The sequence below is a fragment of the Xiphias gladius genome, unplaced genomic scaffold (genome assembly GCF_016859285.1).
Source record: "Xiphias gladius isolate SHS-SW01 ecotype Sanya breed wild unplaced genomic scaffold, ASM1685928v1 HiC_scaffold_50, whole genome shotgun sequence".
Lineage (NCBI taxonomy): Eukaryota > Metazoa > Chordata > Actinopteri > Istiophoriformes > Xiphiidae > Xiphias > Xiphias gladius.
This window is the reverse complement of record NW_024402190.1, coordinates 10,001-37,370: the sequence shown is the minus strand read 5'-3', so window position 1 is coordinate 37,370 and position 27,370 is coordinate 10,001. Positions and strand designations below refer to the sequence as shown.

General features: G+C 45.4%; 1 protein-coding gene and 1 pseudogene across 1 annotated transcript in view; both read right to left on the bottom strand.

Moving 5' to 3' along the window:
* Window positions 1-1,189: 1,189 nt before the first annotated feature.
* Window positions 1,190-15,608, bottom strand: LOC120787739 (annotated as a pseudogene).
* A 9,822-nt stretch (window positions 15,609-25,430) lies between these two features.
* LOC120787738 overlaps window positions 25,431-27,370 on the bottom strand; it is a 6,323-nt gene continuing 4,383 nt past the window's right edge. Inside the window, 5 exon segments of the mRNA XM_040123331.1 lie at window positions 25,431-25,620; window positions 25,739-25,818; window positions 25,958-26,101; window positions 26,214-26,321; window positions 26,704-26,956. Of these exon segments, the coding sequence (XP_039979265.1) occupies window positions 25,431-25,620; window positions 25,739-25,818; window positions 25,958-26,101; window positions 26,214-26,321; window positions 26,704-26,956 (775 nt within the window).

Here is a 27,370-nt window from a genome sequence, read left to right as displayed (position 1 = left end):
CTATACCAAACGGCTTGTATCTCATCCCTCCCCCTGACGTTATCAGTGGGAATTGGTGATGCCCTTGAATAGCTTTCTTGTGCGTGTCTGATCTTAGGGTTGGTTTTCTGCCTATGTTATCTGCCAGTCCGAAAGCTATGCCAAGGTCATCCAATCCTGCTACATTCTCTTCTACTCGGGTCAGGCTGTTCCTCCTCCTCCTGCTCGTTGTCCCATCTCCCTCAAGCTGTAAATCAATTCGCGCCCCCTGCCCACTTCCTGGATCTCATCACAGTCTGTTGTCTACCATACTTGCGCTACCTTCTACTTGTCACCTGTTTTCATCGTCTCTGAGACGAAAGTGCCCGTAAACCTCTCATGCCCGATGTATATATGTATTACGTCATAGGATGATTATAATCGCGTGTCCTAAAATCCACTATAAGCTTTTGGCACTTTACATTGGGTATCCCCACACCTCGGATGCGGCGCTGATACACTAGCCAGGTGTGCTTGCAGACTCTTCTCAGGTCGCCGAGAGGGGACTTTAAAACTCAGACCCGCAACCTCTCAGCCACCCATTCCCAAACACCAGCAGAAGTTCTATTCTTTTAATTTTTTTTTTTTTGATATTTTATTATTTCAGTTTACTCTTCAGTTTTATTTTCTGTAGATTTTAATCTTCCGACATTAAAGTCTAAATGCTGATTCAAAGCATCTCACACTGCCCGTCCGGGAGTGAAGTGGTGGCATGTGAAGTACTAAACCATTTATTCACTTGGGGTTTTTCCTGAAAGTCTTCAAATTTAAATATTTGGAGGCTAAAAATACTGTAAACAACAGGGGAAGCAGCCAACTGCCCAGGAGACCCCATTCACTGTGTGTCAGCTGCTTTTGGTAATGTGACTTTTAAAAATCCTAAATAAATAACCACGAGACAGTTTGTTGCATCAACCCCCTGAATGAACTTTTAGATGATTTGGTTTCTGGGCCAAACTCACCAAGTTCTTCTTTGGGAAAATGCAACAAAAACACATTATCACTCAAAATCACAGGGGCCTCGATCCCCAGCAGAAAACAAAGATGGGTACCTTAAAGATTCTCAACTAGCCAATATCATTTTTGCTTTGAGACTTTTTATTACATTTTACAACACTGCATGGAAGAGACCACAGGGATGCAGCAGAGTGCTAATGCACTCCGCCAGGCTCTACTGTAAGTAGGATCGAGGCTGGGCGGCCCGTGGCCTTGTGGCCAGGACCACGGTGGTGTCGAGCGCAGGCAGGAAACTTTGGTGCAGGTTCTGGCACTTCTGCTCCACGTTCAGGTTATGAGCATTTGTGACCAGTTTGTCCTCCAGAACCTTCAGACGCCTGCGTGCAACCTCCAAGTCCCGCCTAGAATTGAGGGTTAACATGAAAATGGATACATTCAGGATATCTTACGGAAAAGGGTCAAAATATTTAAAAGTAAGACATTAGGTGACGGGCTATAGCTACTGCTAGACAGACTTACTGGGAGCGCTTCAGTACTGGGTTAAGTCCAGCCACCATCTTTGCCAGGTCATGTTTCTCCAGTGTGAGGCTGATGTAGGGCTGGAGGAGGAACAGAAAAAAAGAAGGTTAAAGCCGCCACGTTTCCACAGTGACAACAACTAAGATCTGAAAGGCTATTTCATTTCTGTGTTTCTGACTGCAACCGTATCATATCTCAGCTGTTGAGTGAGCCACTTACCTGGTCCAGGCAGTGCTCACGTCCAGGTCTCTGGTTGAGGATGTCCAGGCGTTGGGTGGCCTGATGCAGCTTGGAGTCACAGTTCCATATCTGACCCATCAATTTCTGAATGTCCTTGGTCAGATCAGAAATCTCATCCTTCATCTGGAGATTAAAGAAAGCCATAAAATAATGAGTAACCATCTCATAAAGTGGAGTAGAATCAACCCGTGGATGGTAGGCTGTGTGAATTGTGACTAAAATTCACTTGACTGACCTGCTTCCTCTCCCACATCATTTTATTCTGGACCTTGCTCAGCTCGTTGATCTCTCTCCTCAGTGAGTCAGTGGTGCTGGGCGCTGGCGCTCTTGGGCAATTTTCATCTGCATCGTCACACACACCGGCAAGGAGATGAGAGACAAGCATGCATAGTTCATATTTCTGGACCAACTAAAAATATTACTCTGGCTATATGATGAAGAACTGACAAAATGTCGATCAGAATGGAAAGAAAAAACAAGGGTTAAAATAGCAAAATTATCCTTTATGGCGTAACTTCAGTCTAAGTGTAATCTCCCCTCTCCTGTTACTTAGCTGAATGAAGCCTGGAACCCAGATTTTAGGGTTCACACATTCATTTGGAGATAAAGAAGAATGCACATTCTCATACTGACAGAAGCTTTACATAAAAATGTTCGTAGCTCTCTTTCCCTAAAAGCTGGTGTTCAAGTGAGCTTTAGAATTTAGGTAGTGGCAGTGTTGTCTTACATTAGCCAGGGTGAACCGCAGGTTTCCCCTGAAGGTAGAAGAGTCTTTAATCAGGTTACCAGTGTTGAGTGGTAACTATTTCCACTCCCCGTGAACGCAGATGCAGCAAGGAACACACAGAGAGAGACGACTGTAGACAGTGCACTCAGTTTTATTACGCAGTTTGCAAAGTGCGGAGATCCCTCCGTTACAGCATAGAGCATATGCATTCAAAGTGGTAACAAGAGAGATCTGACTCGTTATCTTTTAGTGGTGTCTTAAGTACTGTCTTCGCTGGATCCTCCCCCTGCCCACTTCCTGGATCTCATCACAGTCTGTTGTCTACCATACTTGCGCTACCTTCTACTTGTCACCTGTTTTCATCGTCTCTGAGACGAGTGCCCGTAAACCTCTCATGCCCGATGTATATATGTATTACGTCATAGGATGATTATTATCGCGTGTCCTACAATCCACTATAAGCTTTTGGCACTTTACATTGGGTATCCCCACAATTCCCCCTTTTGATCTCTGCAAAGAGATCACTCAAAAGTCACCCACGACCCTAAGCCTAACTTTGTTGTCGGTTACTTCTATGTGCTCCTCTAAGGGCAGGAGCGGTGGCATCATGGCCTGCGTTCTTCCCTGAATCGCAGTGTCAATCAATCTAACTGACAGGGCTGTCAGCCATGCCAATAGCCGGGGATTGCCGTATAAACGCATCCTAGCCTACCGCCGGGGAAATAGCACGACACTTAATACCTTTATCGACGCTTGGAATATATGTGCCAAGCAAGCGAAGCCTTTATTATTTACACTGTTATCTTCCTTGGTTTTCCAGGCGGCCAACCCTTTGTGTCAAGCCCCAACTCCCAGTACTTAGTATTATTGACAGGCATCTACGGCACACACTGTTAATGTCGTCCCCTGTTTTTTCTATATGTACTTATAAGCGGGTGTGCCCTGTCAATAGCAATCTACTTAAGCCCCAGCCAAACACCATGAGTACAATTATCCAACAGAAAATACAAATGCTAAGCTGAGCCGGCGACATTGAATCAATTTTTCTAGCTTTTAATTCTTGCGTGGGTAGCGCGGTTTTGCTACATGCAGGAAGGGAGCGCTGTTTCCCTTTCCTCCTTTCGATGTCTTCTTGCTTCGGTAACAGGGGTGGACTACCCTGTTATCGATTTTGTCACCAGGGGATTATTCTGCCCCGTTAGTGGTGATCTTAGGTTCTGAGCTAGCCAGCCCAGTGCTCTCGGCTTGTAGAGACCGATGGACTTCCGCCACCGACCTCTGTGGTTCCTCTACTGCTGCGAACTGATTCCAGTGGAACCAGGTGTCACCTTTGCCCTTTAGCCTCACCGCGTGGGAGGTTCTCTCGACCACCTGATGAGGACCTGTCCACCTTGGCTCCGCCCACTTTCGCTTGAAGACCCTCAGCAGAACCCAAGCCACATCTGGGGACGTTTGGGTGGCCTTCCCTTCTTTCCGTTGGTTACCTGCTTCGCGAAAGCTGCAACGAGACCCTGTAGTTCATGGAAATAAGCTTTATGGGTTAATCGCTGATCATCATGTAACGCGCCTGAAAAAGCGGCCTGGGGACCAAGGAATACTCTCCCGGTGTGGAGCTCATGCGGAGTATATCCGGTACCTTGGTTTATTGAACTTCTGATTGACATTAGTGCCAGGGGTAATGCGTCAAGCCAATTCATTTTGGTCTGTGCACAGATTTTAGCCAATTTGTTTTTTAGCGTTTGGTTCATCCTCTCTACTTTTCCTTGTGACTGTGGGTGATACACAGTCCCAAATGCATGTCTCACACCCAGCATTGTTTCCACCCGTTGTAGATCCTGGTTTTTGAAATGAGTACCATTATCTGACCTGATCTTTTCAGGAAAACCATGTCTGGGAATGTACTGATTAATCAGAAACTTGACCACTGACTGACTGTCTTCTTTCTTGGTGGGCCAGGCTTCTGGCCACCCCGTGTATGCATCTACACACATCAAAACATACCTATACCCCCTTACCGAAGTGATCATGTCTATATAATCTATAATGATCTCCTTTCCTACTTTAGCCTCTAGAGGATATTTCCCAGGATGTGGTTTGATGGTGGGTCTGGTGTTGTATTGCATGCACACTTCACACGTTTGCACTGCGTGTTTTATCATGTCTTTTGAGGAATGGATGCCACCAATTTCCCAAGTTCCTCATAATTTGTGCCACTCCTACATGGCCTACTCCATGCGCCTCCTCTATTGCTGTTTGTCGAAACCTGGAGGGATGATGGGACGCCCATCTGCCCCCTCCAGAGACCATCCGTCTCTGTGGCTCCTCTGGCCCTCCACAACGTTTTTTTCCTGAGACGCCTTCAGCTTGCAAAAGGATTACTTTTGTCATATCGGGCGTAGACTCTGCCTCTGCACATATCATAAGGACTCTCCCTTCATACCCAGCTGCCTGTTTAGCTGCTTGGTCAGCTGCATTGTTTCCTCTGACCCTGGGTGTGTCACCTTTGTCATGCCCTTTGCATTTAACTACCGCTACCTTTTCTGGGAGCAGGAGTGCTTCAGCTAGTTCCTTCATCTCTGTTTCATGTTTAATAGGTTTGTTAGTGGCTGTTAGAAATCCGATCCTCATCCACTGTCCTAATTCCACATGAACTGCTCCAGCTGCATAGGCTGAATCTGTGAAAATGTTAATTTTCTGTCCCTGTCCGAGTTTGAGGGCTTCCCCTACTGCTTTCACTTCCGCCTGCTGTGCTGACTGCTGTCCTTCCAGTTTTTCTGCCTTTAGGATCACCATTTCTCCCTGCTTGTCTTCAACCACTGCATAGGCTGCTGTAAGGCCTTCCTGCTCATGTCTGAAGCAGCAGCCATCCGTGTACAGGTTTCTAGCTTCCGCTATTGGTTCTGCCTGTAGGTCTGGGCCTTTTCTCTTCCTGGTATATTCTGTCTGCACACTCATGTGGTTCCCCTACGCCCATTTGTTCTGCCATGTTGATCCCTTCATGTGTGAAGGAAATGTTTGGTGCTTCTAAGATTTTGCTTAATCGTCTTTGTCGTAATGTGGTGAGGGTGAATGCTTGTGAATTGACGTATGCTACCACGCTGTGTGTTGTCAATATATGTAGTTGATGTCCCATGACTATGTGTGCAGTTTTTTGTATTAGCTTCGCTACACCTGCCGCGTGTTGGGTGCACTGTGGGTGTCGTTTTTCCATGTTATCTAGCATTACACTTACGTACATTAGTATCACCCTTTCACCCCCTTTTCTCTGGAACAGAATGCCATTCGTGCACTGTTCTGTTCCAGTGACATCTAAATGGAATGGTAGTGTATGGTCAGGCTCAGTTGCTGTCCCTGATATGAGAATGAGAAAATGTCTCTACATTCCTCCGCCAATGGAAGGCAGAAAAATGCATTGGCCAAATCGATGCATGTGAACCAACTATGAGAGGGATCCAGATTAGCCAATGCTACATATGGATTAGGGACCGGAACCGTGGGGGTGATCAAAATTTTGTTAATGGCACGGAGATCATGTGCCATGCGATATTTCCCTGTGTCTTTCTTTTCTACCGGTAAGATGGGCGTGTTCCAGTACGATGAGGAGGGTTCTAACACACCTCCTTGTAGCAGGCCGTCGATAGTTTCTGATATGCCCGCTTCTGCTTGAGGTTTATGCGGATATTGTCTGATCCACAGTGGCGGTCCTGGTTGTACGCTAAACCTGATGGGCTCACATTCTACGCGACCTACATCAGTAGGGCTCTGAGCCCATAATCGTTGAGGGAGTGACTCAATCATGTGTGCTGCCAGGTGATGATCTGTTTTCTCCCTACCATGTTGACGTGTGATATGTGTGTGTTCCATGGTTGCTGTGTCGGTGGCATTGATATTTATGCGATACGTACGTGAAGCGGGAGAGTAGTGTACCTGTGGGATGGTTGTTTGTACCCAATCCGCCTGTTCCTGTGCCCTTTTTACTATACCCCCTAGTTCTTTGGCCTGATGTGCGGGGTGTAGAGCTAATGAGACATGTGGGGACGCTTCATCCCCCATCCTGTACCATGCAGCCTGTTCGGGAGTCAATTTGACCGCTGCCGCCACGCCCTGGGGTGCCACATAAATATTTTGTGATTCAATCGTCCATTCATGACCATCCAGTTGTTCCTGGAATTGGTCCTGATACCAATCTGTCGGCAGCCTGTCGTAAAAGAGGGTGACGTGAGGGGGATCAGGAGGGGAGATATAGGGCTCCAGGAGGGCGATCCAGGGTTTCCACAGCATGTATGCCCAGAGGATACCTCGTCGCTCAACCGTGTCCGGCTGTAACAGGCCCCAGTAGATGTCAGCGTACTGTTCGTGTACAGGCTGTAGGAGGTACTGACCTGAGGTGGCTTGCCCCAAACATGGCAGTTTCGTTCCATCCGGTAGAGTGACCACCAAACCATCCGCACTGCACATTATCGACGCCCCTAATTTCACCAACAGATCTCTTCCCAATAAATTCAGGGGCGGCGGTGAGTGCACAAAAGGATGTGTCAGAGATTGTTTCAACTGCGTTCGTAGTGGCTTGGTTATCGGCAGAGTCTGCTATTCCCCAGAGAACCCCATTAGTGTGATGGATTAATCCGAAAAGGAAGCAGGAGGCACCGCCTTCATGGTAGAGACGGTGGCTCCGTGTCAACCAAAATGGCAGAGTCTGCTCTTCGACTTGTACTGACAGCATTGGATCTGCCGTGGTAGTGCTGCCAGAGTCTCTCTGTGGGCGTGTCACTGGTACTGAGGATCCCACTCTTCAGGTGGCTCCCAGTGGACGGCCGGCATGTTGGTTCTATATGGCTCTGCCTCGGTAGGCGGCCCATATGATGCCCATCCCTGCCTCTGGACCGCCCACCTCTTCCTCCAGCTGGACCTCCCTGCCTCCTCCTTTTCTCAGGTGGGGGCAATCATGACCCAATGTCCTATTTCTTCACAGTAGTAGCAACGGCCTCCCCGGCTGAGCAGGTCCACCCCTACGCCTCCCCTTCGTCCGCCCGTCCTCTCATGCTCCCCCACTATAGCCCCTCTGCTGCTGCAATGGTGGTGGCACCCAAGGCGGAACGGGGTACAGGTCGGGGTTCTGATTTTGTTCAGCTGTCATCATTATTTTTATGGGCTCTCCTTTCTTCCTATTCTTCTCTTGTGTTTTCTGTCTAGCTTCAGTATGTTGCAGTTTGAGCAGCTGTGTCTGCAATTCTTTAATGTTATCTTGTTCCTTCTCGCATGTGTCTTGTGCTCGAGATAAGTGGTGCATGAGATGGCGCTCCCACACATGTGAATCACTCCCAGGCAGATCAGGGTTGCTTATCATAGCTGTTTTGACTTCTTCAGGGACACCTTCTAATACTGCCTGTCTGAACCACTCCTCTCTGTGTCCCTGCTTTTCCTGGATGTTGGCCAGTATATTTAAGCCGTGTGTCTTTTCCTGATCTATGTACTCACGGGGGTTCTGTTTGGGATCCCATTTCATTTTGGGCATTATTGCTGCGCTGGGAAGTGGATATTTTTCTCTCATAGCCCGCCCTATGTCTGTAATCACACGTCAGTGGTATGTCATCTCCAATCCTACTGGTGCCGACTTCTCTCTCGAGATCCATGACGCCACCCTCGTTAGGCAGCGCTACCACTGCCCTAAAGTCGCCCAAGGCCAGTCTTTGTCCCGCAGTTAAACGGTCTAATTGGTTCAGCCACAAATTCCTCCCTCAGCCACGGGGCAGTTTATCCACTATCGCCCGACATCATCCCCTATACCAAACGGCTTGTATCTCATCCCTCCCCTGACGTTATCAGTGGAATTGGTGATGCCCTTGAATAGCTTTCTTGTGCGTGTCTGATCTTAGGGTTGGTTTTCTGCCTATGTTATCTGCCAGTCCGAAAGCTATGCCAAGGTCATCCAATCCTGCTACATTCTCTTCTACTCTCGGTCAGGCTGTTCCTCCTCCTCCTGCTCGTTGTCCCATCTCCCTCAAGCTGTAAATCAATTCGCGCCCCCTGCCCACTTCCTGGATCTCATCACAGTCTGTTGTCTACCATACTTGCGCTACCTTCTACTTGTCACCTGTTTTCATCGTCTCTGAGACAGTGCCCGTAAACCTCTCATGCCCGATGTATATATGTATTACGTCATAGGATGATTATTATCGCGTGTCCTAAAATCCACTATAAGCTTTTGGCACTTTACATTGGGTATCCCCACACCTCGGATGGCGCTGATACACTTCGCCAGGTGTGCTTGCAGACTCTTCTCAGGTCGCCGAGAGGGGACTTTAAAAACTCAGACCCGCAACCTCTCAGCCACCCATTCCCAAACACCAGCAGAAGTTCTATTCTTTTAATTTTTTTTTTTTTTTGATATTTTATTATTTCAGTTTACTCTTCAGTTTTATTGTCTGTAGATTTTAATCTTCCGACATTAAAGTCTAAATGCTGATTCAAAGCATCTCACACTGCCCGGTCCGGGAGTGAAGTGGTGGCGGTGAAGTACTAAACCATTTATTCACTTGGGGTTTTTCCTGAAAGTCTTCAAATTTAAATATTTTCAGGCTAAAAATACTGTAAACAACAGGGGGAAGCAGCCAACTGCCCAGGAGACCCCATTCACTGTGTGTCAGCTGCTTTTTGGTAATGTGACTTTTAAAAATCCTAAATAAATAACCACGAGACAGTTTGTTGCATCAACCCCCTGAATGAACTTTTAGATGATTTGGTTTCTGGGCCAAACTCACCAAGTTCTTCTTTGGGAAAATGCAACAAAAACACATTATCACTCAAAATCACAGGGGCCTCGATCCCCAGCAGAAAACAAAGATGGGTACCTACAGATTCTCAACTAGCCAATATCATTTTTGCTTTGAGACTTTTTATTACATTTTACAACACTGCACGGAAGAGACCACAGGGGTGCAGCAGAGTGCTAATGCACTCCGCCAGGCTCTACTGTAAGTAGGCTCGAGGGCTGGAGCGGCCCGTGGCCTTTTTGGCCAGGACCACGGTGGTGTCGAGCGCAGGCAGGAAACTTTGGTGCAGGTTCTGGCACTTCTGCTCCACGTTCAGGTTATGAGCATTTGTGATCAGTTTGTCCTCCAGAACCTTCAGACGCCTGCAACCTTCAAGTCCCGCCTAGAATTGAGGGTTAACATGAAAATGGATACATTCAGGATATCTTACGGAAGAGGGTCAAAATATTTAAAAGTAAGACATTAGGTGACGGGCTATAGCTACTGCTAGACAGACTTACTGGGAGCGCTTCAGTACTGGGTTAAGTCCAGCCACCATCTTTGCCAGGTCATGTTTCTCCAGTGTGAGGCTGATGTAGGGCTGGAGGAGGAACAGAAAAAAGAAGGTTAAAGCCGCCACGTTTCCAAAGTGACAACAACTAAGATCTGAAAGGCTATTTCATTTCTGTGTTTCTGACTGCAACCGTATCATATCTCAGCTGTTGAGTGAGCCACTTACCTGGTCCAGGCAGTGCTCACGTCCAGGTCTCTGGTTGAGGATGTCCAGGCGTTGGGTGGCCTGATGCAGCTTGGAGTCACAGTTCCATATCTGACCCATCAATTTCTGAATGTCCTTGGTCAGATCAGAAATCTCATCCTTCATCTGGAGATTAAAGAAAGCCATAAAATAATGAGTAACCATCTCATAAAGTGGAGTAGAATCAACCCGTGGATGGTAGGCTGTGTGAATTGTGACTAAAATTCACTTGACTGACCTGCTTCCTCTCCCACATCATTTTATTCTGGACCTTGCTCAGCTCGTTGATCTCTCTCCTCAGTGAGTCAGTGGTGCTCTTGGCGCTGGCGCTCTTGGGCAATTTTCATCTGCATCGTCACACACACCGGCAAGGAGATGAGAGACAAGCATGCATAGTTCATATTTCTGGACCAACTAAAAATATTACTCTGGCTATATGATGAAGAACTGACAAAATGTCGATCAGAATGGAAAGAAAAAACAAGGGTTAAAATAGCAAAATTATCCTTTATGGCGTAACTTCAGTCTAAGTGTAATCTCCCCTCTCCTGTTACTTAGCTGAATGAAGCCTGGAACCCAGATTTTAGGGTTCACACATTCATTTGGAGATCAAGAAGAATGCACATTCTCACACTGACAGAAGCTTTACATAAAAATGTTCGTAGCTCTCTTTCCTAAAAGCTGGTGTTCAAGTGAGCTTTAGAATTTAGGTAGTGGCAGTGTTGTCTTACATTAGCCAGGGTGAACCGCAGGTTTCCCCTGAAGGTAGACGAGTCTTTAATCAGGTTACCAGCCATCAGCCTCAGCTCCCTGCAGTGGGACAGCCACTTGTCATAGCTGACGAGGTCGGGCTTGTATTGAGCGGCAGGGAGCCTGGAGCTCGGGGTTGACCCTGTGTTTGATGCATTTGGTGGTGACCTCGATGGCTTGGCCCTTGTCCTGAAAAATCTGCCAGGAGCTGAGTGCGAACCTCCTTCAGAGAGCTGGAGGAGGATTAGGAAACAAGGTGAGATGCAACAGAAGCAGATTTCAGATCACGTTTAAATCCAAATCAGATTCTATATAGGTCACGGTTTCCAGACTGGTACAAAACTGTAGCAAAAATCCAGACTGAGGCTTGAATTCCTCGTTTTCTGTAATAATTGCACTTCAAAGTGACTGAAGCCTTGAAATCTCTGAGAATGTTTGAAGATGAAGAAAAATGTGGATGTCAGCTCAGCATTAAGGTGTCCCTACTATTTTATTCAGTCTGTTTTGTAACAATTAAAACCCAAAAGATTAACACAATATGGACATACGGTTCAGGAAAACCCTTTAAATTTAGTGGATGATATTAACATGAAGTTATTATTACATGAAAAATCAACAGGATTGATTCAGAAAGAACTCGGATGGTCTGACCTCAGTTTGTCGAGAAGGATGCGGATCTGCTTCTGGAGCAGCTCTCTGGTCTCATTGGTAAGCTGCTCTTCTTTCTTGAGGTGAATAAGGATGTGGTCCTGTGCCAGGACGTCTCTGCTCAAACTTGTATTGAGCACCAGACAGTCACTGATGAGCTGACTGTACAACTGCTTCTCGTGGAGACGGCACTCGGCCGTGTCTTTCACCTGAACACACGAGAGCAACGTTGAAGACGAGATTTAAGTTTTTTTCAAATAAAAGAGAGCTACTGAACTGAGTGTACAGCCACTCTTTCCCTCTCTAACGGCGTTCTCTTTCCTCCTTTGCACATGAGTAGCTTCTAGGTATTTAGATGTACAGTATATATGTACGTACCAGCTTCAAAGCAGTGATCTCCTGTTCCACTTGCCAAATGCTCTCATATATCCGGGCCTGCCACTGGCTGACCTCTGTATGCCGAGAGCTGAGATGCCTCATCGTGCAACGAGTGGCCGAGGGGATCTACAGGAAAAAAAAAAAAAAAAAAAACATTCAGAAATGATTACACTTATAATAATGAAATTAATAATAACTGCACAAGCGACTTTGCCTATAAAATGTATTTTCTCCAAATAGATGCATCCAACATCGCTGGCTTTGCAAAGGACTTATTCTGGTTTCAAAAAGTCAGATTATTGATATAAAATATAAAGAACATGGTGCAAGGATGGGCTGGTATTTCTTACCCGTGAAACACCTTCGCCCAGGGTGCAGGCGATTGCCTCGTCAAGCTTCAGCACTGTGTTCCCCGGAAGCTGCGGTCTGCCGGTCAGCAGGCCTTTGTTGTTGGACAGGGCGGGCAGAGTTAATCTGCTCCCTGAACACAGCAGCTCCTCTTTTGGAGCACGACGTTGCCTGACAATGTGACAAAAGGTTTATAATATAGTAAAACTTAGTTGTATTTCTCTTCCATGACTTTGTTAAACTCTTTCAGTGTTTGACCAAATTACTATGCAAAACCAGACAATATTTTGAAACTCAAGCAAAGGTACTTACCACATTTTTCCTTTTTTTTCTTTTTAAATGAATCGAGCGAAGAAATATAAGGCGATTGATCAGTTTCTGATAAGCATGCAACCAGTTCAAGTAACAGAACAAAAGTGAAGCCTCTCTCTCACTGCCAACAATTATTTAGAATGTGTACACTGTGATATCAGAACCCGGAATCATGACAACCAGCAGCTCACTTGCATAAATTAGAACACAGAACCTGATGCTTTCTCTATGGATTTACTAATATTTATATATAAATACATACATGTGTGTTTCATTATTCATTATAGCCCTTAACCTTTATTAAAACATCCACATAATAATCAACCAACAGCGGTGGACGATTTGGCCATTAAACTAAACCTAAAAAGACTGCACTTAATGTAAAGTTCCCCATTTATACCAGTGAAGGTAGCCTAAATATAAAGGATCAGTATGATACTGTACAGTTCAAAAGCACCACAAACTACAGCCAACTCAAAGACTCGAAAGTTGAATCAACACCTTCCTATAACAGTTTTAACAAAAACTGAACATTTAACCCTCATGATAGGGAAATGTTTTGAAGCCTGTTGTTGGACTGCATTAGTTTTAACTACTGTAGGAGTACCTAATAAAGTGGCGTATAAGTGTATATACATACATTTTTTCTTGCAATCTGTTGTATGTTGTCATTTTCTTCCACTATATACTGTATATACTATATACTAGAGCCCAACCAATACTGGATTTGAGGCCTTACACAGGTATTGATCTTAAAAATCTGATGACGCGTTCGATATGTTCTCTGTAACAAACGCATAGCATACATCGATGAAGATTCCTTAAATGTACTTATTTAAGCTAACAATTACAGTAAACTAATAAATAACGTACACTGTAGGTTCCGTATGACAAGAGCAACACCAGAAAACATGAATTCTTTTTATAGTTTTATTGATGGTAATTACCCATGGTTTTAATTTGAATCACTCATCCAGTAATAATCATGGCTTTAAAATTAAACTGACTTCCTTATCATCCAAAGTCACCCTCGTCCATAGAAAAATATATACTTAATACTTTGTACAATACTGGTTTTGGTCCAAACAAAAGTGGATCAGAAAAGCCAATATACCTTTAGTCATCAAAGGCTCTCCAATTTGCATTTAAGCTTCTTTTAAATGGATTCGGGCAACTTTGAATATAGGCCCCTGTTCTACCCAGATGAAATTCACCTTGTTAAAGGATGGTAGATAGTAGGCCTGTTAGGCTGTTCCCACACTGTCCAGCGTGCACTAAGTACCCACCATGATGCTGTAGGCCTCTCCAGCCCCTTTGCTCCTCTCTCTGGTTTGTCCCACTGCGATGATGCCCTGGTTCAGGAGCTCCTCCAGGATCTCACTGGACTTCTGACGATCCTGGACTGTGCTGTCCTGCTGCAGCATTCCTGGGCTGGCTGCTGGGGCACACACAAAATAAAAACACCTTTGATGCGTGTATTGGATTTTCTTCTGCATTTCGACATGGTCTGTTTCATACAGCAGGTTTGTCGAACACACCCACCGTCTTGTGTAAGTGTGTCTTCCTGACTTTCTCTCACACACCCAGATGTTAGAGGAGGGAGTTTTCCCGGCACTGCTCCAGGTAACACGGTGATCTCCTTGTTCTCCATCACCACCCCGCTGTCTGTGGTGCCCTTTGACACGGCAGAGTCTCCACGACTACCGATTTTACTTCCTGTCTCATCCTGACAGGACACAGACACATTATGAATGCTGAAAAACTAAATCAAAAGACACTAATTCTTGGCCCCATTGTTCGTTTTTACATCCTGACTCCATTCTGCATGGTATACCAGACATGATGTTGTCATGGTGGCATCAGTGTGTTGAAACACTGTCATGAACACAGTAACTCACGAACAATAATAATGATATACAGCAGGTAACCCCTACAAATCACATCATCTCAGATTTTGAGCATAGGCGGTTATATTAATTATATTGTGGTGATTATGGCATGGTGTTAGACATCCTGAGAAATACCACCGACTTTAAACAGCTTCTCAAAATTGGATGGTAAAAAGCAACAATGGTGCTGGTGTAACAGTGCACTCCGTGACCTGTGAAAATCTGTGACCTGATTAGTAAATTGATCTACATTTAGCGGTGAAAAGTAACCATGTACATTTTGTCACGTTCAAACAACCTAAAACAGATATGAACACAGTAATGAGGCAGGACACAGAGTGGTGAGGTTAAATACTTGCAAGGAGAACAGACAGAGAGTGCTCAGTTACAATCTCCAACCCGCTCTGAGTTTCTCAGCCGCCTACATCGCTTCTTTTTTATTTCCATAGGGTGGTTCATATGTCGGCATAGCTGCACAATCTCATCTAAGAAGCAGGGTGCCTCCTGCCTTTCTCAGGGACAGGACAAGAAACGAAAACAAGGAAAAGGGCAATATATCTTTTCTTTATTTGGGGGTAACTGCTTCAAGAGCTGCAGTACCTCCTTGCGCATAGCTTTCAAGGGTGCTGATAACAACAGAGAAATAGCGAAGCATGGGATAATTTATGTACATCCTTCTAACATTGCCCTCCTGTTTATCACATATTTGCTCATTTCTCATATCACTTTAACAGCCACTTCAGTAGATTTTCAGCTGTAAGATCATTTTTCATGAGAACAAATACATTTACACTCAGAGTTTGGTTAGACATATCTCTCATCATCATCATCATTTCCATAGTCCTCAGGATCGGTGAACAAATCAGAAAGATGATGGTCGTCATCTTTGTGGTCATCTGCATCTTCTTCACGTGACTCCTCACCCAGCAGAGTATACGTTTGTGTGAAATCTTGTTTCATAGGTGTTATCACAGTGAAGATGAGTCGCTGAGTGAGAGATCTAATACAGGGAATACAACAACATCCACAGAGGGTTAGAATAGCAGTAAAACAGCAAGTGACACTAAGATGGAGGACACCAGAGCCTTGTATCTCCCGAACATGTTCAGCCAGTCATCCCACATGGAGGTGTCGACGCCGTGTTCCTTCATCTTCTTGTTCAGGATCCGTAATCCATCTACTGCAACAGACAAACTGCCATCTGCAGCGGTGTTATTAGGAATGAACGCACAACATCGCTCCCCAAACATAGAACACACTCCTCCTTTCTCGGCTAGAATCATGTCAATGGCTATTCTGTTTTGGAACGCCATTAGGGAGGTGGCTGCTAATTGCTGATGAACTGCTTCAAACCCTCGCTGTGTTAGATTTCCCAATTTCTGCACATTATAATGAACATAGTTGATTCTGTCAACATTTTTGTTTATAGTACACCACCAACAGATGCTAGACTCAAACCCTGCAGCTACCTGATCGACCAATTTGTATTCATCAGGCACTCCTCTCGGTACTCCTATAGCATCAATATAGGTTGGGTCTGGGCTAACACCCTTTTTGTTCTGAACAGAGGTTTCTCACCGATCGCGTTGGTGAGTGGGTCTCTCAGCGTCAGGGGATGAACATCCACTGGTAGTAAGAGCTACCAGTGCACACAGACCTGATGAGTCCATGGGGAAACGATCTCTGATCGCCTGTCCTCCACACCACCACCAGAGGTCACTACGAGCCATGAGGCGCCTGTTCACTGCTGTTAGGTGAACGGTGTGGAGACACCATGATGTAGACACAGAACCTACATCCTCTGTTCTTTTTCCCCTAGTGACATTAAGACAGGTAAAGTTTCCTGCAGCTACTTTACTTGAGAAAATCGGTGGTGCCGCTTCTTGCGAGGTAAGTGGATAAACATTGTCCCATGCCTGACAGTCTGGTCTTACAGTTTTATTCCACATTACATCTATTACACAGGATTGAGTCACTGATGCTGGAACAACTTGTAGTACTGGCCTAGGACCCATACATACGACGCATGAACCTCTAGCTGAAACATCTGCCGCCTGTCTGGCCAATATCATCCAGTTGTTTGCTGACTCAGTAATCCCTGTATACGACACCATACGGACCTTTGTTTTCTTCTTTGTTTTAACAACATATGTCGTTTCTGAGGTAGATTTTGGCCCTGGAGTAAAATCGTTTGGCCTCCCAGTTTCCCCATCGTCCTCGTGGTGACAGGGCTGAGTGGCTGTGCCATTTGGACAGAGACTAACCCATGTACATGGGTCGGTGCCGCTCTTTTGTATGCAAAACCCAAACCTGTGACATGTTGGTGAGCCATACTGTCCTGTTGCTGTTGGCTCTGTCAGTGGTTCGGCTGTGCCATTTATGACAAAACATAACTGATTTCGAGTCCAGTTATAACTTAGTCTACGTGCCCATTCCTTAGCTTTTTCTGAGGTGCCAAACTTTTCCTCAGCCCAGGATGAATCTGTAGGCAAAATAATATTACTCCAGTCATTTCCACTAGTTTTGTAACCATTTACATCAATATAGGCGGTGTATCCTGCCCAATGTTTTGTGGTATAGCCTTTAGCCATGGGCAATCATAGAAGCACCAATCCGCTGTGCCATTTTTGCAATTATAGCAAAGGTAGGGATCTGGTGTTGTTCCACCTATAGTGGTCGAGGTATCGCAGGGATTTGAGAATGCTCCTGTCAGAGTTTTAACATGGGCATCTGCCCCTTCTTTTCTTCGCGTTCGCATAAGTTGAGGTGCTTCCGCTTGATTTTGACTGTTTCAGTACTATTTGCGCTTTTCGACGGAGGTTCCCAAAAATACCATACCAGGGGACACGCTACTATAAATGATAGCAGAAATAGCCAGCACATTGCGAGGTCTGCCAACACATGCGGTCGAGTCATTGTGGGGACTGTAACTGCTATAGATTTAGCGGCTTGTAATTTCTTCTCTGAGTTTCGAGTCTACCTGACCTCTAGACAGTCAAGTCCACTCTATTGTCAGTTTTTTGCTCGCTATTTCTGTTCAGTGTCCTCGGCGCAATGACGCGTTTGCAGTGTGTTAAGTGGACCCAGGTGGATCTCTCCGCTATCTTTAATGCTAATCCTCCGGAACTTGTTATGTTTATGTACAATTGCACTAGATCTAGGCATTGAGTCCATGGTCTGCCTGTTTCTTCCATACATTTCTTTAACCTATTCTTAATAGTGCCATTCGCTCTCTCCACTAAGCCTGCACTTTGCGGATGATAAGCTTAATGGTTCTTTAGGTCAATGTGGAACATAGTGCCTATTTTTCGTATCAACTGATTTACAAAATGAGCTCCATTATCGCTGTAAATCCTCTCAGGTATTCCATATCTTGGAATAATGTTTTGCATAATGCCTTTGCTACCAAGAAGATCAGGATGTTTAGTTGGAAATAATTCAATCCATTTTGAGAATGCATCTATTATTACCAGACAAAATTTCTTTCCTCACTTTGGTGTAGCTCAATGAAATCCATGTGTATTACTTGAAACGGTATTGTGGTGCAGGAACTGTCCTCGTGTGGACGAGATTCCCTTGTGGATTATATTTAGCACAGGTTAAACATGCTCTGCAATAATTTTTTGAATAGGAAACGAATCCATAGGTTGTATATATTTGGTGTATCTGTCCTACCATCCCTCCTGTTGAGACATGTGTTACACCATGGCTCAAAATTGCTGCCCACTTGTAGAGATTTTTTGGTAGGATAGGTTTATTGTTTGGTCATACATAGACGTCATCGCGTTTTTGTGCTCCGTTTTTTATCCACACTTGTTTTTCATTTTCTGGACTTTGTTGTTGCATTTCTCGCAGCGTGTCAGTTGTTAAAGGAGTTGATTCATCGGTTACAACATAGTTGTCGCTTTCTGCGGCTTCTTTAGCTTTTTTATCTGCTAGTGCATTTCCTAGCGAGACAGCATCTTTCCCTGCGGTATGTGCCGCGCATTTACAGATTGCCAGTGTTTTGGGTAGTTGTACTGCTTTTAGTAGTGCTTTCAATAACTCTGCATGTGTGACTGGTTTACCTGTTGAGGTAACCATACCTCTGTTTTTCCAGTATTGCGCGAACGTGTGCACAGTTGCATAGGCATACTGGCTGTCTGTATAGATAGTGACCTCTCGACCTTTCATAAGCTTACATGCTTCTGTTAGGGCAACTAATTCTGCTGCTTGTGCAGAGAAGTGTGAGGGTAGAGCCCCTGTTTTCAGTACTGTTTTGGAGGTCACGACCGCATACCCTGTTTTTGTTTTGCCGAAGCTGTCTTTTTTGGATGAACCATCTACAAACACTATTTCACCTGTTTTCAGTGGTTGGTCTTTCAAATCACCTCTGCTTTTTGCTGAATACTCTGCAAGCGCCTGACAATCGTGTTTTTCACCATCCTCAGGAGTGGTATCAGTGTTGCAGGATTCAGCGTTGTACATCGCTTCTGTTGTCAGATGTGGTTGTGAGAGCAATGTGGCCATGCACGACAAAATGACGAGCAGGTGACAGGAAAGTCATACTAGTTTGCAGTAATAGTGCTGAAACCGCATGAGGAACTTGTAGTATTAGTGGGTGGAACAGTACTATTACTGCACTTGTTTCCACAGCCACAGAGGCAGCAATAACTGCTTTCACACAGTGTGGGAGTGCACAGGCCACACTGTCTAGTTTCGATGAGAAATATGCTATTGGTCTTAATTTGTCACCATGCTGCTGCGCGAGAACTGAGGTCATGAAATGACCTTTGCAGTCTACCATCTGTATGAACGGTTTTTGTAATCTGGTAAGGCCAACGCTGTGCTAGACACTAACACTTGCTTGATTGTGCAGAAAGCTGTCTCTGCTTCTGCAGTCCACTTCAACTGAGATGTCATTTTGAGATCTTCCTCATACATCATTTTGCTCAATGGTGATGTTATTTCAGCATAATTTGGTACCCAGTTTCTACAATAATTAGTTAAGCCTAGGAAGGACATCATTTGCTTTTTTGTTTGAGGTTTAGGTGCTTGCAAGATTGCAGTCTTTCTGTCTTCCACTATAGTTCGCCCTCCTTCATTCAAATTGTGTCCTAAGTACTTAACTTCGCGTTTGCACATCTGTAATTTATTTTTGCTCACTTTGTGTTCCTCCTGTGCCAGATGTTTCAGCAGTGCCAATGTGTCTCTTTTGCATGTTTCTTTATCAGGGGAGGCTAACAACACGTCATCTACATAGATGAGGATTTGGCTCTTCCCTGGAGGCGTGAATTTAGCCATGCTAGCGTTCATTACCTGAGAGTAAATTGTGGGACTTTCACAGTACCCTTGTGGCAGTCTGGTGTATATGTATCTCTGTCCACCAAACGTAAATGCAAACCAAAATTGACTCTCTTTTGCGATTGGTATGGAGAAAAAGGCATTGCTGATGTCTACCACAGTGAAAAACCTTGCATCTGGTCTTAATGTATTTAGGAGGGTGTAAGGATCTGGAACACAGGGAGCTCTTTGGATTACTGCATTGTTCACTGCTTGTAAATCTTGTACCATGCGCCATCCTACAGATGGTGCTTGCTTTTTGACTGGGAATATAGGAGTGTTACATGGGGAATCATTACACTTAATTATCACTCCTGCAGCAATTAAATCAGTTATCACTGGTTTTATGCCTTCGCTTGCATCTGGTTTTAAGGGATACTGTTTTACACATGGTCTGTACTCCGTTTTTGGTCTGATTTGAACTGGCAGTGCTCCTTTTATTAAACCAACATCAGTGGACCCTTTTGACCACGGCCCTACAGGAATTGCTTCCAACAGGCTTTCTTCTTCCTGTGTTAGCATTAAATTTCATTCTGAGTCTTTTGCATTGGAGTGTAGATGCACTCCTTCTTGGACTTGAATGGTCCAGAACAGGGCTTTCCTGGTCAGACCAGTTGAGTCACTGTACCAAGTGTTTACTGATGTTGTAGTCCAATCTGTTGCTTGCTCGCCCTGTTGCACTATTTTTCCCAAATCTTTCCAAGTTTTGGTTTTGTCTTTGTACAGAGAGATGTGTGGAGGCGTCCACATTCTGAGTAGTTTCCCTACTCTGTCTGTTAGTGTGACGCCTGCAACTGCTGTATTCTCTTCATCTGAGTACAGATAACTGACTGTGACTGTAGCAGGGGTAACTGCAGCCAGCTTTTTCTCGTACTCTGGGTCTGAGCCAGGTGCGTTTCGGTACCACATCGTGATATGCAATGAATCATCAGCCATTGCATTTTCAACTTTTCTGATTGCAGAAAATACTACCGTGGCCTTGGTAGTATATTTTGTCTCCCTCGTCCTGATAGAAGGTTTCTACAGATGACTTTTTGTCCTTTTTCCCTTTAGTCACTTTCTCTGCGTGTAATGCATGACTTATGTATTCCTCCAACGTCCCTGTTGACAGGTTTATATAGTGTTTCTGTACCCATCCATGTATTCTTCTTCTCGCCCCTGCATGCAGGGCATTTTTCAACTGCTGTCTGTATGCACCTACATCATCACCATTATCTTCTAAACCGCTATGGGTTCTGAAAACAATAGCCATCCTGACTCTGTAGTCATCAAATGACTCATCATCTTTTTGTTTAACCCTGCCTATCTCTGTGTAATTGGCTCTTCTCTGAAAACGTGTTCTGGCTCTTCTTGCTAAGCCTTCAATCCTCCGCTGTAATTCTGGTGTGTCAGGAGGTAGGGACGCCCTGACTATCTCTAGGGTTCCAATCTCCCCTCACGTGGTGCCAGTCACTGCCCATGGCAGTCATCCACACCTGCTGGACTTCATTACCATTGAGATGGTATGATTGTCTCAGATCATTAAAATCTTCTATGAACTGAGTTATGTCTTCTTTGTGTGGGGTGAGACCTTGTACAACTTTCTTTATGTCGTCTGCTGTCCATGTACGATACACTAACATTGTGGGCATCTGATCGTCTTGGCCCATTAGTGGATTTGGAACTGCTATCATTGGATACTCTTCTACAGTCTCAAATGGGGGGGTGCTGACGGAGGTGGGGAAAATAGCTTTCCTAATGGTTTAGACCACGACACGCTGGGTCCTTTGTGACCTCATGTGTCTTGGTTCAGTGCTATACTCCGGTAGAGGAGGTTCATCTGGTATGTCAGGGTACAGTTTTTGCTTTATGTCTTTAGTGGGTGTCTTTTTTGGTGCGACCCCCGATGCATGTCCTCCACTAGCTCCCTCGTCTTCTTCCTCCTCTTTCTCTACTCTTTCCGTCGAGCCGGATCCCAACACACCCGAGGACTCCTGCAGGCGGAGCGGAACACCAGTTAAGACCGTGGCCACGGCAGGCCGTGCTTAAGAGCTCGGCCTAAAAAGACCCTTTCCGGGACTGGGCTTCAGCTCGCCAGTTGGAGTCTAAGGGTTGACGGGACTCCGGCTCGAAGGACCAAGTTAATGTCAGGTTCAAACAACCTAAAACAGATATGAACACAGTAATGAGGCAGGACACAGAGTGGTGAGGTTAAATACTTGCAAGGAGAACGGACAGAGAGTGCTCAGTTACAATCTCCAACCCGCTCTGAGTTTCTCAGCCGTCTACCTCGCTCTTTTATTTCCATAGGGTGGTTCATATGTCGGCATAGCTGCACAATCTCATCTAAGAAGCAGGGTGCCTCCTGCCTGTCTCAGGGACAGGACAAGAAACGAAAACAAGGAAAAGGGCAATATATCTTATCTTTATTTGGGGGTAACTGTTTCGCAGCTGCAGTACCTCCTTGCGCATAGCTTTCAAGGGTGCTGATAACAACAAAGAAAGAGCGAAGCATGGGATAATTTATGTACATCCTTCTAACACATTTACAGTACAGTTTCAAGACAGTTATTATAGTTGTTATGGTATATCTGTTTTCTTTGTGAAAATTATTTTTTGTTTAAATTACTTTTTCTGTAGTTACTTTGCAGTTTAAGATTTTACAAACGAAACATGATTATGTGATCAATATAATCAGGGTACGAATTTTATCATCTTATATTTTCTAATATGATACAGTTAATTAAACTACCCAACATCATATAAAGTCATTAAAATCAGCTCAGCCTAGACCAGCTACTATATGATGAAGAACTGACAAAATGCCTTTTTACTATACCCCCTAGTTCTTTGGCCTGATGTGCGGGGTGTAGAGCTAATGAGACATGTGGGGACGCTTCATCCCCCATCCTGTACCATGCAGCCTGTTCGGGAGTCAATTTGACCGCTGCCGCCACGCCCTGGGGTGCCACATAAATATTTTGTGATTCAATCGTCCATTCATGACCATCCAGTTGTTCCTGGAATTGGTCCTGATACCAATCTGTCGGCAGCCTGTCGTAAAAGAGGGTGACGTGAGGGGGATCAGGAGGGGAGATATAGGGCTCCAGGAGGGCGATCCAGGGTTTCCACAGCATGTATGCCCAGAGGATACCTCGTCGCTCAACCGTGTCCGGCTGTAACAGGCCCCAGTAGATGTCAGCGTACTGTTCGTGTACAGGCTGTAGGAGGTACTGACCTGAGGTGGCTTGCCCCAAACATGGCAGTTTCGTTCCATCCGGTAGAGTGACCACCAAACCATCCGCACTGCACATTATCGACGCCCCTAATTTCACCAACAGATCTCTTCCCAATAAATTCAGGGGGGCGGCGGGTGAGTGCACAAAAGGATGTGTCAGAGATTGTTTCCCCAACTGCCAGTAGTGGCTTGGTTATCGGCAGAGTCTGCTATTCCCCAGAGAACCCCATTAGTGTGATGGATTAATCCGAAAAGGAAGCAGGAGGCACCGCCTTCATGGTAGAGACGGTGGCTCCCGTGTCAACCAAAAATGGCAGAGTCTGCTCTTCGACTTGTACTGACAGCATTGGATCTGCCGTGGTAGTGCTGCCAGAGTCTCTGTGGGGCGTGTCACTGGTACTGAGGATCCCACTCTTCAGGTGGCTCCCAGTGGACGGCCGGCATGTTGGTTCTATATGGCTCTGCCTCGGTAGGCGGCCCATATGATGCCCATCCCCTGCCTCTGGACCGCCCACCTCTTCCTCCAGCTGGACCTCCCCTGCCTCCTCCTTTTCTCAGGTGGGGGCAATCGCGGACCCAATGTCCTATTTCTTCACAGTAGTAGCAACGGCCTCCCCCCGGCTGAGCAGGTCCACCCCTTACGCCCCCTTCGTCCGCCCGTCCTCTCATGCTCCCCCACTATAGCCCCTCTGCTGCTGCAATGGTGGTGGCACCCAAGGCGAACGGGTACAGGTCGGGGTTCTGATTTTGTTCAGCTGTCATCATTATTTTTATGGGCTCTCCTTTCTTCCTATTCTTCTCTTGTGTTTTCTGTCTAGCTTCAGTATGTTGCAGTTTGAGCAGCTGTGTCTGCAATTCTTTAATGTTATCTTGTTCCTTCTCGCATGTGTCTTGTGCTCGAGATAAGTGGTGCATGAGATGGCGCCCCACACATGTGAATCACTCCCAGGCAGATCAGGGTTGCTTATCATAGCTGTTTTGACTTCTTCAGGGACACCTTCTAATACTGCCTGTCTGAACCACCTCTCTCTGTGTCCCTGCTTTTCCTGGATGGTGGCCAGTATATTTAAGCCGTGTGTCTTTTCCCTGATCTATGTACTCACGGGGTTCTGTTTGGGATCCCATTTCATTTTGGGCATTATTGCTGCGCTGGGAAGTGGATATTTTTCTCTCATAGCCCGCCTATGTCTGTAATCACACGCGTCAGTGGTATGTCATCTCCAATCCTACTGGTGCCGACTTCTCTCTCTAGATCCATGACGCCACCCTCGTTAGGCAGCGCTACCACTCCCCTAAAGTCGCCCAAGGCCAGTCTTTGTCCCGCAGTTAAACGGTCTAATTGGTTCAGCCACAAATTCTCTCCTCAGCCACCGGGGCAGTTTATCCACTATCGCCCGCATCCCCTATACCAAACGGCTTGTATCTCATCCCTCCCCCTGACGTTATCAGTGGGAATTGGTGATGCCCTTGAATAGCTTTCTTGTGCGTGTCTGATCTTAGGGTTGGTTTTCTGCCTATGTTATCTGCCAGTCCGAAAGCTATGCCAAGGTCATCCAATCCTGCTACATTCTCTTCTACTCTCGGGTCAGGCTGTTCCTCCTCCTCCTGCTCGTTGTCCCATCTCCCTCAAGCTGTAAATCAATTCGCCCCCCTGCCCACTTCCTGGATCTCATCACAGTCTGTTGTCTACCATACTTGCGCTACCTTCTACTTGTCACCTGTTTTCATCGTCTCTGAGACGAGTGCCCGTAAACCTCTCATGCCCGATGTATATATGTATTACGTCATAGGATGATTATTATCGCGTGTCCTAAAATCCACTATAAGCTTTTGGCACTTTACATTGGGTATCCCCACACCTCGGATGCGGCGCTGATACACTTCGCCAGGTGTGCTTGCAGACTCTTCTCAGGTCGCCGAGAGGGGACTTAAAAAACTCAGACCCGCAACCTCTCAGCCACCCATTCCCAAACACCAGCAGAAGTTCTATTCTTTTAATTTTTTTTTTTTTGATATTTTATTATTTCAGTTTACTCTTCAGTTTTATTGTCTGTAGATTTTAATCTTCCGACATTAAAGTCTAAATGCTGATTCAAAGCATCTCACACTGCCCGGTCCGGGAGTGAAGTGGTGGCGGTGAAGTACTAAACCATTTATTCACTTGGGGTTTTTCCTGAAAGTCTTCAAATTTAAATATTTTCAGGCTAAAAATACTGTAAACAACAGGGGGAAGCAGCCAACTGCCCAGGAGACCCCACATTCACTGTGTGTCAGCTGCTTTTTGGTAATGTGACTTTTAAAAATCCTAAATAAATAACCACGAGACAGTTTGTTGCATCAACCCCCTGAATGAACTTTTAGATGATTTGGTTTCTGGGCCAAACTCACCAAGTTCTTCTTTGGGAAAATGCAACAAAAACACATTATCACTCAAAATCACAGGGGCCTCGATCCCCAGCAGAAAACAAAGATGGGTACCTACAGATTCTCAACTAGCCAATATCATTTTTGCTTTGAGACTTTTTATTACATTTTACAACACTGCACGGAAGAGACCACAGGGATGCAGCAGAGTGCTAATGCACTCCGCCAGGCTCTACTGTAAGTAGGCTCGAGGGCTGGAGCGGCCCGTGGCCTTTTTGGCCAGGACCACGGTGGTGTCGAGCGCAGGCAGGAAACTTTGGTGCAGGTTCTGGCACTTCTGCTCCACGTTCAGGTTATGAGCATTTGTGATCAGTTTGTCCTCCAGAACCTTCAGACGCCTGCGTGCAACCTTCAAGTCCCGCCTAGAATTGAGGGTTAACATGAAAATGGATACATTCAGGATATCTTACGGAAGAGGGTCAAAATATTTAAAAGTAAGACATTAGGTGACGGGCTATAGCTACTGCTAGACAGACTTACTGGGAGCGCTTCAGTACTGGGTTAAGTCCAGCCACCATCTTTGCCAGGTCATGTTTCTCCAGTGTGAGGCTGATGTAGGGCTGGAGGAGGAACAGAAAAAATGAAGGTTAAAGCCGCCACGTTTCCAAAGTGACAACAACTAAGATCTGAAAGGCTATTTCATTTCTGTGTTTCTGACTGCAACCAGATCATATCTCAGCTGTTGAGTGAGCCACTTACCTGGTCCAGGCAGTGCTCACGCCCAGGTCTCTGGTTGAGGATGTCCAGGCGTTGGGTGGCCTGATGCAGCTTGGAGTCACAGTTCCATATCTGACCCATCAATTTCTGAATGTCCTTGGTCAGATCAGAAATCTCATCCTTCATCTGGAGATTAAAGAAAGCCATAAAATAATGAGTAACCATCTCATAAAGTGGAGTAGAATCAACCCATGGATGGTAGGCTGTGTGAATTGTGACTAAAATTCACTTGACTGACCTGCTTCCTCTCCCACATCATTTTATTCTGGACCTTGCTCAGCTCGTTGATCTCTCTCCTCAGTGAGTCAGTGGTGCTGCGGGCGCTGGCGCTCTGGGCAATTTTCATCTGCATCACACACACACCGCAAGGAGATGAGAGACAAGCATGCATAGTTCATATTTCTGGACCAACTAAAAATATTACTCTGGCTATATGATGAAGAACTGACAAAATGTCGATCAGAATGGAAAGAAAAAACAAGGGTTAAAATAGCAAAATTATCCTTTATGGCGTAACTTCAGTCTAAGTGTAATCTCCCCTCTCCTGTTACTTAGCTGAATGAAGCCTGGAACCCAGATTTTAGGTTCACACATTCATTTGGAGATCAAGAAGAATGCACATTCTCACACTGACAGAAGCTTTACATAAAAATGTTCGTAGCTCTCTTTCCCTAAAAGCTGGTGTTCAAGTGAGCTTTAGAATTTAGGTAGTGGCAGTGTTGTCTTACATTAGCCAGGGTGAACCGCAGGTTTCCCCTGAAGGTAGACGAGTCTTTAATCAGGTTACCAGCCATCAGCCTCAGCTCCCTGCAGTGGGACAGCCACTTGTCATAGCTGACGAGGTCGGGCTTGTATTGAGCGGCAGGGAGCCTGGAGCTCGGGGGGTTGACCCTGTGTTTGATGCATTTGGTGGTGACCTCGATGGCTTGGCCCTTGTCCTGAAAATCTGCCAGGAGCTGAGTGCGAACCTCCTTCAGAGAGCTGGAGGGAGGATTAGGAAACAAGGTGAGATGCAACAGAAGCAGATTTCAGATCACGTTTTAATCCAAATCAGATTCTATATAGGTCACGGTTTCCAGACTGGTACAAAACTGTAGCAAAATCCAGACTGAGGCTTGAATTCTCGTTTTCTGTAATAATTGCACTTCAAAGTGACTGAAGCCTTGAAATCTCTGAGAATGTTTGAAGATGAAGAAAAATTTGGATGTCAGCTCAGCATTAAGGTGTCCCTACTATTTTATTCAGTCTGTTTTGTAACAATTAAAACCCAAAAGATTAACACAATATGGACATACGGTTCAGGAAAACCCTTTAAATTTAGTGGATGATATTAACATGAAGTTATTATTACATGAAAAATCAACAGGATTGATTCAGAAAGAACTCGGATGGTCT